This window comes from Harmonia axyridis, chromosome X (genome assembly GCF_914767665.1).
Source record: "Harmonia axyridis chromosome X, icHarAxyr1.1, whole genome shotgun sequence".
Taxonomy (NCBI): Eukaryota; Metazoa; Arthropoda; class Insecta; order Coleoptera; family Coccinellidae; genus Harmonia; species Harmonia axyridis.
In genome coordinates this window covers 15,427,649-15,448,275 of record NC_059508.1, presented here as the reverse complement: position 1 = coordinate 15,448,275, position 20,627 = coordinate 15,427,649, and the positions used below count along the sequence as shown (strand labels likewise).

General features: G+C 33.0%; 1 protein-coding gene and 1 long non-coding RNA gene across 17 annotated transcripts in view; one reads left to right on the top strand and one right to left on the bottom strand.

Annotated features, from left to right (window-relative positions):
- LOC123686049 overlaps positions 1-2,867 on the top strand; it is a 16,521-nt gene extending 13,654 nt beyond the window's left edge. For both annotated transcript variants that reach the window (XR_006748398.1, XR_006748397.1), the window contains 2 exons: positions 1,540-1,699; positions 2,719-2,867. This is a non-coding gene — a long non-coding RNA (uncharacterized LOC123686049). The remainder of the gene's footprint in view (positions 1-1,539; positions 1,700-2,718) is intronic.
- Positions 2,863-20,627, bottom strand: LOC123686044 (LIM domain only protein 7). 15 transcript variants are annotated; one of them, XM_045625981.1, is made up of 11 exons: positions 20,486-20,627; positions 9,057-9,235; positions 8,577-8,777; positions 8,289-8,446; positions 8,077-8,200; positions 6,239-8,020; positions 5,769-5,993; positions 4,809-5,489; positions 3,522-3,664; positions 3,290-3,453; positions 2,863-3,229 (listed from the first exon to the last, which is right to left on the bottom strand). In XM_045625981.1, the coding sequence occupies exons 2-11, from the start codon at positions 9,180-9,182 to the stop codon at positions 3,042-3,044; spliced, it is 3,792 nt and encodes a 1,263-aa protein (XP_045481937.1). In that variant the 5' UTR covers positions 9,183-9,235; positions 20,486-20,627; the 3' UTR covers positions 2,863-3,041. The 15 variants fall into 15 exon arrangements, with proteins under 15 accessions (XP_045481937.1, XP_045481940.1, XP_045481941.1 ...); XM_045625984.1 differs by having other exon boundaries at positions 8,289-8,431; XM_045625985.1 differs by having other exon boundaries at positions 9,141-9,235.

Here is a 20,627-nt window from a genome sequence, read left to right as displayed (position 1 = left end):
TAACAGGTAAAGTAGGTCTTTCAGAGACTTTTTGGTATGTAATGTAAGACAATTTTTAATTGTATTTATACAGGAAAAGGAACTTCAAACTTTGCTGGTTGATTTCAATTTTTTCACCATACAACAGCTCCCATCATACTTGAAACCTATTGTTGAGACCTATCATACCGTTTGTCCAACAAACTACAAAGCGTATTTCTAGAGCATTCATAAAATAATAGAATAGTACCTACTGAAAGAAAGTTAAACCGTTAAAAGTGATATCAAATTTTATGCCTATGATGGTAGCAATCATTTTGACCCGTATAATCATGTCAATTACAGAATATCCATTCATTAGGTAAACTTTCATAGCTTGATTCTTATTTAGATTAGAATTAAGAGATCCCATGAGTACCTAGAATTATAGGAATTAGTTTTTATTAGGGAATTGTTTCAAATGTTGGAACAATATTTTTCTAATTTGAAATTTATATGTAGAAATGTGATAATCACCTACAGATGAATCAATTAGTTTTGAGGGCTAAAAATCAAACATTCAAGCTTGACTTTTATTTAGTAAGATCACAAAGCAGCACTCTTAAATCTTCTAAAAATTAAATGTAGGAGCAATGGTTTTTTTACGATGAGTTGGAATATTTTGTGTAAATAACAAACCTTTATGTAAAATTTGTTGCGTTTACTTCCCCTCATTCCAGTTCATTTATCAGACTGCAAAAAAATGAAAGTTACCATATTAAATCCATTAATGAAATATACGATTACCCCAATTTACGCACCAGTGCATTAGTGGATGTTAAATTCCTCAATATTGCATAACCAAAGAAGATTTAAAAGATTACTGTTTTCCTTATAGAGAATGCATTTATGTTTGTATCAATTCTCAAGCGGAATCGTCAAGGTGGGAAGAAATACCACATTCCTTCGATTTAAATTACATTTAAAAATTTTTTTATTCGAAAAAGGTATAAGCCTGCCATCTTTCCCTTAATTTACTGCATTGTTAGTTGAATGGATCATTGTTCCAGGTTTTGAATTCTTGATTAGAGATAACCCTGCGTAGACGAAGCTATTTACGCCACTGGAATAATAATAAATCGTAGGTGTATCGTGTCGAAAAGAATTTCATCAACTTTGTATTTGAGGGTGTACGTTGGCGACTGACCTTCCTATAATGTTGCATTATAGAACCTACAATCGGCATTATTATAAAATAATCATATTTCGATATTTTGTCATCATCAATAGGAATACTCCGAACCACACACTTTGTTCCATTCAAGTAATTTGATGTAATCAGTAATTTATTACTGAAGGTCTTGATATTCAAATTCGATTGGAATAACTCACAGATATTCAGGGATTTGCCTATAATCATAACGTGAATACACACCTGGCTAAAATTTTAGGATATATTGTTCATTTCATGGAATGTATGCTACCCTACCTTAAGTCAGTCCAATTGGTAACAACATTTTGCTACCATACAGTTATCAAGCAGTTTTATGTTTTCTTATAAAAAAAATCTTATTTTTGCAGATAATTGGACAACAATACAGCCTGAAAACTGGCTGCCTCACTTTGATCTGTATAGTAGGACTTGTAATATTTCATATAATTAGTTTGAAGTGACACATCCGAGAGATGGCGACGTAAGCTGCGCATCTCTCGCCAGATCGGAACCACAGTATCTCTAAAGGTAGGTGAATTCGCCTCGCTTAAAATTGTTCATCAAAGTCCTACGTGTATTTAGTCTGGATAACTCTTTAGTTATACCGCAGATGGGTGATATTTAAGAGTTTATTACACCACAAATATTGGAATTGATCTGTTTGTTTAATTATGATAGTAATGTGATGTAGCATAGCAAACGATTTTGTATATTATCTTATTCTTCTAGCTTCAATAGTTTTCAGGAATTACCTATAAGTGGATGAGATCATTTTCACTTTATAATATCAATACATGCATGGTATTTTCCCACAGTATTACTTTCCGCCATCTAGTGGGTATTACACAAATTAAAGTCATAATACTCATCAGAAGAAATCTTTGCCAATTTTTGTTTGAATACTTCTTTAGTTGAGAAGTTATTTTCTAGATGGCCACAAATTCGAATATATTTCAACAAGGGACAGAATTTTTTTAGAAATATTCAGGCTCAACCCGAATTTAGCGATTCTCCTTATGCTTTTCTTTGCTGAAACAATTCCCCTTATTAATTCATCTACTAACCCAAATGTTGAGCATTGTATTGCATCATTTAAACCTTAGGTGATAAATAACTTTTTATTTGTTCTTTCTGATCAAATGAAACACAAACAAAATTGTCCAAATTTTATCAATGTTCCTAGGATTATAAATTTGCATGAGTTATGGTTAATGCCCTATGAAAACTATTCTCTATAATTTGAGGTCGAAAAACAAGTATCTTCTTATATGAATTCTTGAAATTATCTCAGGCAGTTTTTTTTTGGAGTAATTGAATAAGATAAAAATCAAATGGAAGAAACTTTTATCAGTTTTGTCGAGAATTGAAGGTAGTAATAAAATTCTTACATTTTTTCATATCTGTGAAATAGATACGTGTGTTCTTTGAATTTTATATGGAAAATTATGCAGATTATTTGAAGTCTCATATTTGTTGATTAATGATTCAAATATTGAATTTTTTCCATAACAAATATAAAATTTCAATAATTGTTTTTCGATTTGCAGGATTAACCCTCATCGATCTCCGACAAATGTTTGAAGAAGGATTTCAACAGTGTTGACAAGGACGAGGAGATTTTATTCTTATTATTATTATTATCTGCGATCAATCATGATTTTTCATTTAGGGGAATAAAGTTTAAAAAAAAATGTTATTTATCTTTTATTTTCAATACAGAAGTATATAGATACAAATTCTAGCTATAGAATTACAATGAATATAACAATAATAAATATCTAATTTTATATACATTTATCGAATAATACATATATTTGTTCCAACAGATGGATGTACAACAGATATTTTAGTAAAAATAAACGATAATAGGTTAGACACAACTGAACTTAACACCATCGTCGCTAGAGTAGCAGTTATGGCAATGGAGCTTCTGGTTCCTTACTCTAACATCTGTGCCGTTTAGACCATTTCCTAGTTGAACATGGCATACACAGCATTTGAAACATTCCATATGATAGAAAAGGCACAAAGTTTCTATTATCATAGCTGCTCCCCTACCTAAATAAAATAAATATTCATTAGCAATTGTAAATTGGGATTTTTGTTGATGTTAATTACCTAACTCATTGCCACAAAAAGAACATTTCTTTTTTCCACTAACACTTAAAATCCTGTTAGGACCTTCCTCCACAGCAACAGGCCTAGGCTGATTTACTGGTAACGGAGGTCCCATATTTTGGTGTTCCGCATATGGTTGAATATCATTATTTACACTGGTTAACCTGTAAATGAAAAAAAATCAAACATATCAAATGAGTTCACAGTTTTTAGTAGATATTAAAATACTTACTTTCTTATGGAGCTTTTGGAGCTTGCATTAGATGGGAGAATTGGACCTCTATTTGAGATATTCGGTACTGAGGGTTCAGATATTTGTTTATACTGCCAGCTGTTGAAATTTTTTTGATCTTGTAGTCTCCTCAATTCAGCCTCCTAAAAAGTTAATAGAATTTCCTTAGGAAGAAAAAAATGGTAAATCTAGTTGCAAGAAAAGTCACCATCAGAAGAAAAGATAGAAAAACTCATGCACCTATCTGTTAGAAATTTTCTGAAGATCTTTTGTGATCTTCCACTCGCTTAATTTGTCTAAAGTTGATTGTATTGTTTTATGATAGAAAAGAATATATAATAGAATAGACAATATAATCATTAAAAGTATGTATTGTATTAGGCCAATTGAAAAGTCCCCGGTCTGATGCATAGATGGCGGTGCTAGTATTAAATCCATATGATTTTTAGTTAGTACCAACCTTCAAACGATACGTGTCAAAATTTGACAGCAGTCCGACCATAAGTTTGTGAGATATTGCGTTGTGAGTGTAGCTACTTTTGTTATTTGGAAAAAGATGGAAAACAAAGAATTTCAAATGCTGATAAAATATTCCTTTTTGAAGGAAAAAAATACAGTTGAAGCAAAATCTTGACTTGATGAAGAATTTCCGGGGTCTGCACCAGGAAAATTTACCATCATTGATTTGTATGTTAAGTTTAAACGTGGTGAAATGAGCACCGAAGGCGGCGAACGCAGTGGACGCCCAAAAGAGGCTGTCACCGACGAAAAAATCAAAAAAGGTCACAAAATAATTTTGAATGACCTTAAAGAGAAGTTGATCGAGATAGCAGACATTGTGAAGATATCATTTGAACGTGTAAATCATATCATTCACGAATATTTGTACATAAAAAAGCTGTGTACAAAATGGGTGTCGCGCGTGCTCACTATCGATCAAAAGCAACTACGTGTTAATGATTCTGAGCAGTGTTTGAAGCTGTTTAAGTGCAATAAACCTGAATTTTTGCGTCGATATGTGACAATGGATGAATTATGGCTCCATCATTTCACTCCGTCAAAAAAATGGGTTTTACTAATGCAAACCAGGAACTTTTCAATTGAACTGTTATGTGTATGTTGGATAATGTTTCTTTAATTATATTAGCACATTAATGTTAGTATCCCAAAGAAAGAAGCTTAAATTCAGGTCAGATGGTTGAAAAGTGAAACCATGCAAAACAGTTCTTCATAAAACCACCACAATGTTAATCTATCACCAGTGTGTTTGGGAGCTTCACAACTAACCTGATACAGCCAATGCTGATCATAACTTCTAGTCTCAATATTAGGACGAGCTTTGCGCCAAGCATTGCTATTAGTGTTTCGATATCGAGCTTTAAGTGGTGGTGGCTCTCCATTAGTCGGTATAAAACTTGTTGGTTTATAGTGAAAAGAAGATGGTTGACCAGTTTGAGGAAATTTATTGGTGTTGTGATATTTGGGAACACCTGCAGGATCATATGGTAGAATGGGTTTTCTCACAGGTACTTCAAAGGCTGAACGATGGATATCATGTTGGAACTTGGGTTGGGAAATGTTTTCGTAAGTTTCAACAGTTTGAAAGTCACTTATTGCAGGATGGGTGTAATTTGTGTAGAGATATCCAGGTATATTTGGCACAGACTTCCTGAATTTCAGATCGACATCATGGATCGATCTGAATGTATTGTTTGTTTTAATTGGTGGTTCTTTTTCGATTTTTAAGCATTGGAGTTCCGGCATCGATTTTCTGCATTCAAGTGCTGTAGTTGTGTTGTCGAAAATGTTTTCCAGAGAGTAACGTTTATTTTTAGCGAAAACCCTAGAGCAAGCCTGTCGGAACAGTAAATTATCACGTTTTCTCTTCAATTCCTCCTGTTCCAATTGCTGTAGTTCCTGCTCTACCTTTAGCACTTCTGAATCCTGATCATCCAAGTAATCAGGTTTCTGAAAAACATTTTCACTCAGCATGCACAAACAACAAAAAAAGCCCACAAAAAAAAAAAAAAAACCACATGCACATATGAAATATCTAAAAAACACTCTTTCTTTGAACAACGTTTTTATTAGAGGCCTATTTGATTTACATTAATTAAAGAACAATTCTTGAAACAACTAATTCATTGTTATATGCAATTCCTCTTGTTTGAATTTTCATCCTGTAAAAAATTCAGATGTGTTTTTTAGATTCATTGGTTTTACTTTCGAATGAAACAAATGACTCACCTTATCATAATAAGAGGCATCAGCCGCCTTTGGTACATACGTGGTTGAAGGTATAGTACGGACTGATGGAATTGGTGGTTTTTGTACTTTTTCCGGTGCCCTTTCTTCAGATTTCTTGTCGAAATCTCGAAAATTCTCAGCTTTTTCCACCATCTCGATTATTTCACGTTCTTGTTTTGTTATTTCATCTTCTTCAATAGCAGAAACTTGCGATTTTGGTATATCCTTCAAAAAAAAAAAAAAATTGTTCACAAAAGAACTCTGAATCACAAACGATTAATTATTCATTCATCAAATAATATGATTAGTTAAATTCAAATTAAATAATTTTTGAGCTCGTGTTTTCTGATTGTTTTGTTCTAGTTTTCCCAAAATTTAACCGAAGATTTTTTTAATATAATATTAATTTGTGACCCCAAATCATTTACAAAAAAACTGGCGAAAAACTACAATGAAGCAATAGTACCTACCAATAGTTCAACAGAATTGTCCGAAGCGTCAGTTGATGTCTTACTGATTACACTATTGTCAATGTCTAATCCAGAGTCCTGACTCTCAGCACTACCATAATCACTTATTTTTCTCTCATACAACTGTTTTGCTAATATCTCTTCAACTTTCGATTGTTCTTCTTCAGATACTGCAATAGAAATCCCTTCCAAAAGGTCTCTTTCAGTATCGCTAGGATCATTCAAACCTAAAAAACTTGATCGCTTCAGGGTGATCTCTTTTTTAATTCTCTTTGTAGAGTTCATTCTTTTAATGTTCAAATCTTGAGGTTTCTCATCGTCAAGTACTGGAGGCGGAGGTGGTTTCTCTTTAGGGGGTTCAACCATTTTCGTTGGTAAAAGAGGAAAATTTGGATCAAAAACATATTCCTCGTTAGTTATAGGTGACAAAGGGTCTACCATATTTAAGTAGTCAATATTGTCAAGAAGTTGATTCTCAGTACACCTTATATCAATAGTTTTGGTATTTTCTTCCTTAACATCAGGTAAATGCTCAAGTTGATGCGATTCTTCATTCTTGATTTCTACCTCTTTCTCCGAAAACTCTTCCGCTCCAGTTGAACTTAATATTATCGAGTCTACCTCTTCCAAAGCATTTTCCTCAATTCTTTGTGATTGAGGATCTGGAGAATCAAACATACTGTCTTTCGAAATGCTCGAAATTGTACTTGGTTCATACTGAGAGTTAGTACCATCAAGTAAATCAATGTTTGATTGATTGTTCACATTCTCCTCAGTTAGTTTAAGTACATGATCTTCATAAAGATTATTGTTATCTTCCATGTCTTTGTAATATTTTTTTCCAGGTTGAAAATCATCGTTAACAGTTTCATGCGAATTGGTATTGGATTCGACTTCTTCAGCAGTATCGTCGGCTTGGCTGACAGAGCAAGATACGTCTGCTGTGTGAATGCCACTATCCTCTCTATCCGATGAAAGTGCCATATAATCCGTTGAAGAAACAGAAGGTGGATAGTTCGTATCCTCCAATCCACTGTAAAATGTATCGGAAGACTTGTCATCGCTTTGACTCTCAACTTCTTTCAAATCACTTTTATCTGGATACATATAAATATCTGAGTTCTCAGATGAACTCACCCTATCTCTCCAGGGAACAATGTTTATATTGACTTTTTCACGACGTTGCATGTAGTGATCATTGTTGTTCATCGTGACTTCATTGTTGTAATCGTTCCTTATATTTTCTGTACACGGTTTGTCGAAAAGTTGGGAGATCTGCTTCACTTTGGGCTTTATATTAATATTATCTACATATTTAACTGTTTGATCACTGCATTTCTCCAAACTTTTCAATCTTTGTTTAATACTAACTGAGTTTTCAAACTCCTGCAAAACGCGAGCTGTCGTCTTGGGTATATTTTCCTCATCTGTGTGTTGTCTATCGAACAACTCCTTCCTTTTTACAATTTCCCCTTTAGGGACAACAGAAATGATTTCTGAATTGCGCTTTGGCATTTCGGATATTTTATTTAGAATTGAGTCGTCTATTCTAGATTTTATTCTAGACCTATAACCTTCTATTGCCCCCTCGTAAGTATACTGCCCAATTTTTGATGTGTTATTATCATATCTCTCTTTAGAATCTAGCTGCGTTTGTGATATAGATTGGTAGTTATTGTTGTTGTATCCACTATCTGATTTAGAGGCATTCGAAACATATTCAGCTGCAGACGAAGAATCTTTCCTTGAAGATGAATCATCACTTGAATACTGATCAACAGTCTGAAAAAATTCACTATCAATATAAAGTGGAAAATTAAATCAACCAATTCAAATACCGATGTATTCCTTTCACTTGATCTTGAGTCCTGACTTTTATCACTCCTTGAGTCGGATATGCCAAAATCATTCCAGTCGTTAGCTTCGTCCAAGTATATCGGTATTGAATATTTGGACTTCCCTCTGTAAAAAATATATTGATTTAATTCAACCTCATCAGAAAGAGAAGTCAAATGTAAAAGTCAAATAAAATTGAATTATTTATGATTACCTTTCTTCTAAGATTTCATTGAATGTTTTGCTTCTGCGCCTTGATCTGCCGCTGTCTTGATGTTCAAACTTCTTCACTTCCACCACTCTTTCAATAATATGTTCTTGTAATTTCCTTCGGCTGCTCTTCCAGTTATCCAAGTTCTGCGAAATAGAAAACTGTTTCATGTTAAAAGTAGACATCAAACTGTACGTAATAGACACCTTGTTAAAATGAAAACAGTGTCTTAAACGATAAATCCACAATGTTTGAATTGATGTGGTGAAAACGAATTACAATTAAACTCACAGCTTGCCAATCTTCAGTTTCGTCTTGCACCTCTCTCCTTTCTTTTTTGATCTTCTCCACCTTCTGTATCTGCTCTTTTGCTTTCTGAAAGAGAGGAGGTGGTGCTACCTTTATGAACTGTAGAGGATTCGCAGCTGGCTTTGGTGGTGGTGGTTTGGTAACCCTGCATTTTGTTGGCAGATATTCTGTGTTAGAAGAAAGCTGAAACATGACATATTGGTATTGATAAAATGAAAACAACGAAAATTATTGGGATAAACAGTCAGTTTAAAATTACGGTCGATAACTCTAAAATGAAAACAATATAGAGATCTCAGAAGGTCGTACACACAAGACAACACTGTTTTTTCATGATTACAAACCGAATTACCCTGACAGAAATCAAACATGAACCTTTAATGCAGTGCAACAGAAAAAGAAATGCATTCAATTTAGAAAAACGTAGATAAAAATTAAAATATTTAAGAAATTTCAAACTACCATTTTTGATTCTAAATTTTTAACATGTTGTTGTCTGACCGATTCCAAAACAAACTGCGTGAACATATGTGGTTTTTTACTTACTCTACATTCCGAATGTTCATTTTCCATGCCGTGTTCATCCATAGGCTAAAGCAAGAACCATCATTCATTCCTCGAATTCAACAAAGAAATCAACACTGAAAATAAAATCACCCATTAATTATATTCACAATCGTATTTAATCGAAATAAAGTGTACTTGATGAGTTTGTCCATTCCGATATGTTAATTAAGGAGGAAACTTTGAATACAAAATTAATTTGAGAAAACACCCGATACTATTTCGACACTGTTACACCTGAATTCCAGGACTGAAAATTACACCGATGCAACTTTGTGTTCTAACTCATAATTGGCGCATACCAATACAGAAATCGCAATGGCTAAATATAAAATTGCAATAAATTGAGAGAGAGATCAGCGCGGCAAAACAATGACTCATGCATACAACGACAAATTCAAAAATTCCCCAAAACGAATTGAGTTGTAGGTAGCATTCTTGAGAGAATTTAAAAAGACGTTATTTTCACTTCTCGGGGCAACATTTTTCTGAAGAAATTATTTAATGTTTACCTGACAAGTGGGACAACATTAGAACTCCCAATTTAACTAAGCGATTATAATGAAAAATCAGATATGTAAACAAACACTCTTACGAACTAATGTTACCAAAAGTTAACTACAAAGGTAATACCTAAATTTGAAGAACTTGGGCAGCTTAATAACAAGCATAAACTACACCAAAGAAGTGAAAAGGATATGTGCTCAATCTCTTATTGAAAAATATAAATTTTAACTTACGGTTCAGTTTCAAAATTACTCAACTCTCAAATTTTTAAGGCTACTAGATATGTTGCTCTGTTGCAAGCTTACACAATACTATTTTTGTTTATCTACTGGCTCTAATCTATTGAGAGACTTAATTGTTTTATAAAATCACTTTTTTAACGATGTTAAAATATTGGCACATTTCTAGTTTCGTTCTAACGTTTGAGAATGTTCAGTTCGATATCCAGTTTGTTGAAAGAGAATGCCGTTATTAGAATTAGAATTTCATACTAGTTTTCGTTTTGATTATCGATAACTAACGAGTAAAAAATAAATACAAAATTGAGGAATCGATTACTTAAAAGATCCATTACAGTTGGAGTAATATAACAAGGATTATAGTTGTAAACAAATAATGATCAAACACATAAAAGAAAAGAAGATAGGAAAAACCTAATTAAAGAGAAGATTTCAAGTGTCCATATCGCATTCTATCACTTGAAACTTCAACAAATGTTTATCTTTAAATATGTACGTTTATTGTAAGACAGTCCATGATAAATAAACACTAGAATACCTGCAAGGCACTACTAATAACAAAAATTTGCACATTCATCGAATAGGTGGACTAGACAAGATAAGGATGTTGAAAATTATGTTTTAAAACACTGGTAACGGCTACTGCGATTTCACAAATTTCAACAATGGCTTGGGAAATATTTCATTAATTTCACTGAAACGTATTGTTTCGAACTTACACAACAATTCCATTCATGAATTGGCAGTTACTTGCAACGACGTTCAACTGTTAGAGCACTAGTGTTAGGTATTTTCAACTTCGAGAAGCCAACATCCCAAAGATTATTTTTATAACAGAAGAGACTTGAGGGTTTTGCCTCTACCTGGGATGTTGTTACCTACTCCACATCTGTCAATAAATCTATGCCAACCACCCTCTCTAGTAATCATCCTTGAAGAGGAACTTATTGAGAATGTCCGTTCCCCTTTTTTGAAGGAGTCTTCCAGGAAAATTAGCCTCCTTAGCACGCAGTGGCGGCTCGTTAACAAGAGATGCATTCAAGTCAGACTAGTTTGATTTTACTCACAAACTTCACTTGACTTGAAAATTAAACTTTTTATGTGAAAAAAGTTTGACTTGACTTGATTTCTGTATCTTTTGGTTTGAGAGAAAAAAATCTGTAGACAAGGCAAATCAACAAGTAAAAGAAATACAGATCTTTCTGATGTTGCGGTAGCCGATTCCAAAAACAATGAAATTGCAAAGTGCAAATTATGTAAAAATAAAGAACAACAGTATAAAATACCAATAGTGGAACTAGTTATTTAACAACATTTGATGAAGAGCTACAAAAAATTGTATGAAGAAGAATTTCCGCAGGAATCAACACTTTCTGGATCAAGTAGTATTTGTGGTAGTAGCAACAGAAAACGTTGGATCCAAAATTGTCAAAATAGGATGGCAGCTCCTTCATTCTTAAAGTTGAAAATATGCGTTTTTTTTATTGTACTTCTAATTTTTATTAGCAGGGCGCTCTAGTGTCAGATTTCTTGTTCACAGCATTCACGTAATTTGTAAGAAGTTCTGAAGTAATATTGAGGTGACAAGGTTGATTAAAAAAAGTTTGAAATAATATATTTTCTTTATGTTTTTAATTAATATAATATAATTTTTTGCACCTACTAACTATATTTAACATGAATATTTAAATTGGTGTTCTGCATCTAACTGCAGGGTATACACCTAATCAATAATAATATTTACCGCTCAAAAGCTTCTGATCCCAAGTCAATTTTTTTTATTGAGGTTGTTCACAACAAATTGTTCCTACCATTCAAGTGTTAACAACAATAAGAGTGAATGTGTATGGTTATTGCACCTGGACACTCGGTATGAACCGAATAATGATCTACATTCACAGACAGTCTACTATTTAGAAAGTGAAAACGAAGAATACGTAAATTATGAGGTAATATCGTAATTACGGCATTAAACGTGTTAAATAATTACAAATTTATACAGCCACAGCTAAAATATAATTGTGAACAGAACTTTCAAAATTTTATGGGGCATAAATCGTAGAAAGGTTTCCTGAATAAATATAATAACGAAAGTTGAAAACTAAACAAGCACGTGTCAACATAAATAATGCAACACAGTTTTGACACCTTTGGAATTGGAATATGTACAATGTTTCCCATACTAAATAGTTGAAAAGCAAATATTATAAACAATTTTGACGTGGAAAAGTAGAAATGAGAATAAACTGAACAGGGCATTTCATTATAAACTGGACAAACATTTATAGACGATTAGATGACATCAGGAGAATTTTTATGACATATGTTCCTTTACAGGGTGTCCCAAATTTGATGCTCACTGAAAGCATCCCGAGAACTGAAAGACTCAGAAAATTTTTTTTCAAGAACCCTCTATCTCTTTTTTCTAAATAATAAGGTACCAGAAAACAGATCACAGATATCTTAATTCGTACTCGAGTAAGAGGGCGTTTCTAAAAAATGACCATTTTCAAATATTTCGCTATATTTTAGCTTCTGTTCAAGATCGAAAACTTCTAAAATGTTTTTTTCAGTAACTTTTATGTTTTATATGATACTCATAACAGGTCATGGAAATCAATTACCGTTTCAAAGATATAGAGGAAAGCTGGTGTTTGTTAAATAGGACACCCTATATTTTTCAACTTAGTTTTACTACCTTACATATAAACATTTGAATTTTTTTTAGAATTCGACACCATATTCGAATTTAGCACTAGAAAATACCTGTGTGACCTTGTGTTTGTTCAGTTTATGGTGAAACAGTCTGTATGACAGGGAAAACATTCAAACTCACGATGATAATTCAACGAGGATTCCAGGAATACCACAATAATATGCCAATCGTGCAAAATCACACGAAATCTATCAATTACGATGTCGATATAAGGATTATCTATATATGTATTGAGATTAAACAAATTTGTATTGAAGGTCTTTAGCAGATAGCGAGACAATCTGAGATACTACGTACCTATGAGCAATTAGTTTTTTTTTATTTATCACCAAGAGAGATTAAGCAAATTGCCATTTAAGAAACTATTGTCAACACTGGTTTTCCCAATCTAATGAATTTCAGGAAATGTTGAAAATTGAAAATCCAGCTCGAAGCGATTGGTGAAATGTGTACTTACAATAAGTTTCACAGACTTCTATCATTTATTTGTTTACCATTTCCCATTTTAGCCATTAAATTTTCATAATGAATGAAAAACAACAAACAATCTGTCTTTATTTGAATTGCAAATGGAATCTTGTTTGACGAAGCGTTGAAAATGTAACACAATTTGCAGGAGAAAACTCAATGGTAGCATATTACGAATGATTTTTTTTGCGAATCAACAAATCTTATCAAACAACCACCGTATTGCCCTGATGTGGCTTTTTTTATTTTTCAAAACTCGAATTAACATTTATGTTACCTGTTTCGAGTATCCATTTGCATTAGATAACGGAAATAATCCTTTAAATCTCATTAAAAAAAACCTGTTTTATCAATACACGAAACTCGTTTTTACCAAATTTTTCAAACAACAACAAATTTAGCGTTACTTCAACATTCAATGGAGACTGAATTCCAAGTTCCGAAATTTTGGCTGGCATCTTTTGAAGCTTGGTACTAACGAAAAAAAAAGTGGTATGACAGGACTGGTGACAAATTTCAGGAGTGAAAATTATGAAATTCCGAGGAAATCGTTAATGAATGCTTCAAACCAGAGTGTCACCTCGTAACAATACTCGGCCTTATGCTAATAATGTCAACAAAAACCGGTAAGTTTGAATTCCAATAAGTGAGATAGAGTGCTACATACATATACATTGCAAATATTTGTGTATGCAGTTTCTTGCAACAGGCTTGGAAGTGTTATCTCAGAAACGCGGAGAGAGAATATTCATATTCTAGTAATCACTTTTTTTTATAGTTCACCTTCGAACAGAATCAGTCAAAAGTAAAAGCAAAATGGGAATGTAATGATTCTTGTTTTTATTCGGTTCATTACTTTTACGATACTTTCACAATTTCATCGACGATCAACAAATTAATACCATTGTATTCTTCAAATTAAACGGTAGGACATAAAAAAAATTTGTCGAGAATCTAGAGCAATATATTCTTTTCCCACCGTTCAACAAAACGAAAATTTCCTATTAGTGTGAACCAACCATTAACTTAATCTTCCTTTCTAAATTCCTATAGTAAATTGCGATATGCAATCAAAATCTACAAAGACAAATTTATTCTTGTCGAAATTTATGAATTTCCTGTAATTTCACTTAGGAATCGTATTGAAATTCATTGTAGCATCTCCACTGAATATAAATTAATTCTCAACACGTTTGGAATTGCATTTTATCCTGAAAATGACAAGTTAGTCGGTGAAAAACATGCATAGAATTATATTAGTGATTTACGTGTACTACAAATGTACCTTTTTTTAATTTTATAAACTGCATAATGTCTCACTCTTTTCATTTTATTCCATCGATAATAAATATTGTCAATGAGTTATTTTAAAGGGAAGTGATGAGAACTTTTCTGGTTATTGAAGCCTTATACGGAAAATGTAACGTTTGTTAGTAACGGTTTACTTGTAAGGATTTAAAAGTGGTTTAATCATATTAATCAGTTTGTCTAGAACTTCCGATCGAACTCTAAACAAACTTCATTGATAGTAGCAATTATAATTTATTATTCAGATAACCAACAAGCTCTTAAAAATAACAAATAATCAAGAAATATGTTTTTGCCACAAAAACTTAATTAGTTGTTTCCGATTGCTCTAAGAAATTTATAACGTCGGTATTGATAATTATACAAAGAATTTCAATGGAAACTACGCTTCCAATAACTCGATTTGGAATTGCGAGATAATATTTTGCAAAGCTTTCAGAAATAATTTTTTCAATTGATTAAAGACTGACCTCAATGAATTTTTAAGGCTAAAAGCAAAACAATGAAAACTTTTTCAAGAAACTTGAGAACCCGATAATAATAACAGGCCAATTGAAAAGTACCCGTTTTTTTGGTTCATTCGATTTTATTATTCAACATAGTTGCCTTCAAGAGCGATACAGCGATTATAGCGATCTTCCAACTTTTCGATACCATTTTTGTAGTACGATTTGTATTTCGCTTCAAAATAGGCCTCAGTTTCGGCGATTACTTCAATGAATATTATACCTTGCGCATCCCAGAATACTGATGCCATAACCTTGCCAGCTGACTGTCGATTGGACTCCGGAGTGAAATGATGCAGCCATGTTTCATCCATTGTCACATATCGACGCAAAAATTCAGGTTTATAGCACTTAAAAAGGTTCAAACACTGCTCAGAATCATTAACACGTTGTTGCTTTTGATCGATTGTGAGCTCGCGCGGCACTCATTTTGCACACAGCTTTCTCATGTACAAGTATTCGCCAAGATATGATTTACACGTTCAGATATTATCTTCACAATGTCTGCTAACTCGATCAACTCCACATTACGGTCATTCAAAATCATTTTGTGAACTTTTTTGTTTTTTTCGTAGGTGGCATCCTTTCTTCCAAAACATTTTGTGTGAAATTTACAGTGTGGTGCTAGATTGTAGTTTGCAGCAACGTTCGTCATTGAAAATAATAATTCCAAGAAAAAATTCTACTTTCCTACGTGAACATTTTTAATTAGTGTGATTATGTGCATGTCAACAGGGAATGTTTGCAAATAATCATGTCTCGAAATTTACCAACCGGAATGAAGCTTGAACTGCACGCAAACGTTAAAAAAAAAATTGATTACAATACTCGAATAGAACATGGCCTGTCAAGTCGAATAACACATAATAAACAATTCCATTTGACCTGGTCGTCTGTTAAAACTGTAAGTTAACAGTTAGATCGGAGACACTGCAAATTCACAGATTATTAGGTACTTATTCGACTGTTCCCTGTAGATTATTAATGATTCATTCTGCGGTCCTGTCGATTTGACCCTAACAAATTGACACAGTCACAGTGTTCATCGAATCAGCCATAATTTTATGTTGTATTTCTCTCAATTTAACTGAGAAATGGACTAGAACGGATTCACCAATTTGCTTTAATTGAAAACCGAGAGGACTGGCCACTGGCATTTATGGGAAAACACTGAAAATTCAAACCGCTATATTCGTTCAAAAAGATAAAAATCTTAATTAAGTTAATAATAATACTATGTTAGGCCAATTGAAAAGTCCCCGGTCTGATGCACAGATGCAGGTGATAGTATTGAATCCATATGATTTTTAGTTAGTACCAACCTTCAAACGAAACGTGTCAAAATTTGACAGCAGTCCGACCATTAGTTTGTGATATATTGCGTTGTGAGTGTAGCTACTTTTGTTATTTGAAAAAAGACTTGTCACAAATCAATAAAAACAATGGCAAAATTACATGAATTGGGCTTCGAATTGCTTCTTCATCCACCGTATTCGCCAGATCTGGCCCCCAGAGACTTTTTCCTGTTCTCAGACCTCAAAAGAATGGTCGCTGGAAAGAAATTTAGCGCCAATGAAGAAGTAATCCCCGAAACTGAGGCCTATTTCGAAGCGAAAGACAAATCGTACCACAAAATGGTATAGAAGATTTGGTAGATCGCTATAATCTCTGTATCGCCCTCGAAGGAAACTATGTTGAATAATAAAATCGAATTTTGTCAAAAAAATATGTTCTACTACGCTAGACCTGGGACTTTTCAATTGGCCTGTTAATCAAAAATAAAACGTGAGTGTTGGATGTTCTCATCTTTCAAGTGATGCAGAAAAACCAACAAGACACTGTTTTTTTTTTATCAAAACTGACTCATCGGCCGATTTGGTCATCGGCATCATAGCGTGGGCGTTCCGAATAATTCTTGGGACAAGGTTCGTTCCTAAATTAAGACGAGATTCTTGTGAGAATCGCATTGCGAAATTTCTTCTAGGAATGTAAAATGAATTTTATAGGTACAACATTCTTATATGCACTGGCTTCAGAATGCCGAGCATAAGCTTCAATTTATAAGAGCTGACTACATTCTATTCTTGGCACTCAGGATAATTAGACCTAACAGTTAGATGCATGTATATTCTAGATACTTTGCTTTTTTCACTCACCAAGGTTCCGTTACTAAAAACAGAAGCTTGTTGTTCCTGAATTATATCAATTCGAAAAACAAGGAGATGACTAAAATGCCACCAAACAAACTGAATACCTACAACCTAAAATAAATGTAAATTTTACACACAACGCTATCTGGCACATCTAACAACATTCTCTTCTCATATTTCTCTGTACATAGGTCAGTTCTAATACGCAATATGCATTTATTATTCGCTGGCTCTTGAACCCGATGTTTCGTCATGAATTTTCAAAAATAAAATCCCCAACTTCTGTGAAAAAATTTTTCAATGTTGAAATTTACATTTTAATCGTTTGAAATTCCAATAAATTATTTATTTAATACTTCACAGCTCGAATAAGAACTACTCTACTACACTTTGCTTCCTAGTCCTTCGATTTTAAACAATGTATTCCTTCATAGTAAGTTATTTTCGTTTTTGCAACACTATTATTTCAAAGAAGAGCTAAAATTTCTATAGAATATTCTAACCCATATCAGACTTCATCGCGAATGAACTCGTATAACTTGAAATATTGAGAAAAAAAAAATACAAATTGCCTTTCACACCCAACTTAACACTTTTGGTATCGTGTATGTCTGTGTGTCCACACATCCTTGTAACAGCCTCAACTTCTACAATTCTTATCAGATTTTAATGAAATTTGGTATGGACATTTAGTTTGGGCCATAGATGGTCCCATATAAAATTCAGCTCTTCCAGATCAATGGTGAGCGTGGAGCATGCGCAAATTTGAAATTCTTTTTAGTTCTTTATCTCGAATTTTACTCATCCGATGATAATGAAAATTTGTATAAATGGTTGGGTCGGGTAGTATTTGCTCATGCGCAAACGAAACATAACCAGAATAACAAGATTTCTTTTATGAAATTTGGGTACTCGTGTTGAGACATTGAATGTTCTATTGGAATTTTAGTTACACAAAACCAAAGTTGTTCAGGATGGTCTGAGAAGAATTTTGCCTGCAGAAATTAATCCTCAACACGATGCCATTTGTTACAGTCAGGAGTGTATCAATATCATAATAAGTATATCATAATTATGCAAGGTTCTCATAGTCCAATCCTAAATAGATACTGAGAGATCTGTTTTCATGTAATTTTACATTGAAATTTATCACACGAGAACTATTCTTGTGAGAATGAAACGCTGGTTGCTCATCGATTCGAAACGTTCAACAAGGGAATTGTTTTCAAGTATTGATACCTTGCATTCCATTGAAACACATCCTTTTAAGAAAGTAACGAGAATATTTCATTTGAAAATATCGCTTAAATGAATTGTCGGAATTATTTTTTCGTTATTTGGTCCAACTGACTTCTATCCTCACGCGGAGTTCGAGCTGTCAATTCGTTACCATCAGGTCAGACGAATTCCATTGATATAGATCCTTTCAATCAATGGAAGGGAAGATTCATTTAAAAAGAATTCTCAAATGGGGAAATCTTCGAAATGTATACGAATTCATCAATTTTTTTGAAATATCGACAATAAAGAACAAATCGATAAGATAAAAGAACTTCAAATTTTTGTCAAGATCCCTAAAGACAAAACCTTCAAGACTTGCAGGTAGGTATCTTATCAAACAGGCGTTAAGTGATAGATTACAGAAGCCCAGAAACTTCACAGTTGCTAGATCTCTCGAAATATATTTTTCGCCAATAATAATAGATAAATATAAAAAATAAATGTAACAGATAATACCGATGATAATCATTTGTGCAAAATTGCAATGTTTTGATTCTTGTCGTTTGTAGAAATTGGAACATCATTCGAAAAAGAAACAATGCAATGTATCATCGATATGGCATATAAACGTCTGTATAAATTACTAATCTGTAACAAATGTTTGGTTTGGCATTTACACTACACGACTAGGAATTTGCTTTCACTTGATTAATTCGTGTTCAAACCCAAGATCTTACCTGTTCTGAAAAATTTGTATTCGAAATGCATAAAACTTACATTTCTTGCATACGTTTCTTATTCTAAAGCGAAAACTTTGGGAGGGAATTTTAATGAAACATCGGCATAATCGATAATTTGTAAACGCTAAAGATTCTGCACCATGATTTGAATGACTATCTCATCCTATACAAACATTCACTTTTTCATATCTTTCATAGTCGTCATTTTTCATCCAATCATAGGATATAATATTCGAATTTCTGCTTCCAGAATTAGACGGCTATTATTTACCGAAGGAATGCCTCAAGAAGACCGAAAATATGAACAAAAACAACACCCCCTTTGACTTTAAAGAGTTTAAAAAACATCTGTTCTTCAACCTTGTTCTAGCTGAAGGTATTTTTGAGGCTTCAGCGGTGGACAGAACATTGATTTTTACTTTTATTGTTCAATCTGTGTGAATAGGATACAGTGTATTGAATAACATAGTTGGAAAATGTATTTCCGTTAACCTTAAAGTCAACTAGCGCTTCATATTTAGCCAATTAGTCAATGGAAGGTGTATGTGTTGAAACATGCGATGATAAGGCTAATTTACAAATGAAAAAACTATGTTTGAAATTGCAAGATACCTTTGTTGGAAAATGATAGACTAAACACTGATGGCAAATATCATTCAATTTAGCGATTTTAAATTTTTTGATACAATCAGTTGAGTTAATACCAAATTACTCAAAATTCTAATCATCTTACAAAATACGGTGGCAATGAACAGTACACTTTAAGTAGTTGTAAGAGAAACAAATTAGCATTTAAAAAATGCACTTTTACATCGTAATAGATAAATAAATAATTGACCAAAATTCGATTATTGTAAACTGCAAATTTAATTATTCCAATTCAGCTCAAAAAATTTACTCCTTGAAAAAAAAACGCATACATACAAAGAAAGCTTATACTGCATTTCCCACATTTTCTGCACATACACAAAATACTGAAAATTTAATATAAATCAATGTTCCTGTTGGACCCCAATATGATACTGTTACCTAACTTATATAACCTGAAGTACAATATGAAAGTGTAAAAACGTTCACGTTGACTTGAAGTTCTTGGGAGAGTTTTGTATAATTGAGGTTTGATAAAATTCCTAATTACTCTTCGATTATTGTGAAACTGGATGGGAACTAGGTTAATTCTGAATGACCTTGATGAACAACAAGTTTTCCTCTGTATTTTTCCTTTTTTGGAGAAATACTTCCAAGCAAAATCTAATATCCAACCATTGCGAAATAAAGTACATGAGGTTAACATTCCCAATTCGTACGATTATTTTCATTTAGTGATCGGGAGAATTCACAAATTCCTACTGAGAATAGAAATATTTTCTAGGATACCTGAATAGAAATGGACAAACCACTCAAACACCTAACACATTGTGCACTGTCATAATAACACTAAATACTTATCACATATTTACACTTATGTATACCTTCAAAATAATTCATTTGAAACACAAAAAGCCAACAAAGTTTGTACGATCCTCACTTGGCACATAACAACAAAATACTGTAAACGTCAAGTAGACGTTTAGTAACGCAAACCACAGATATCTGATAGGGTCAGATGGAGTG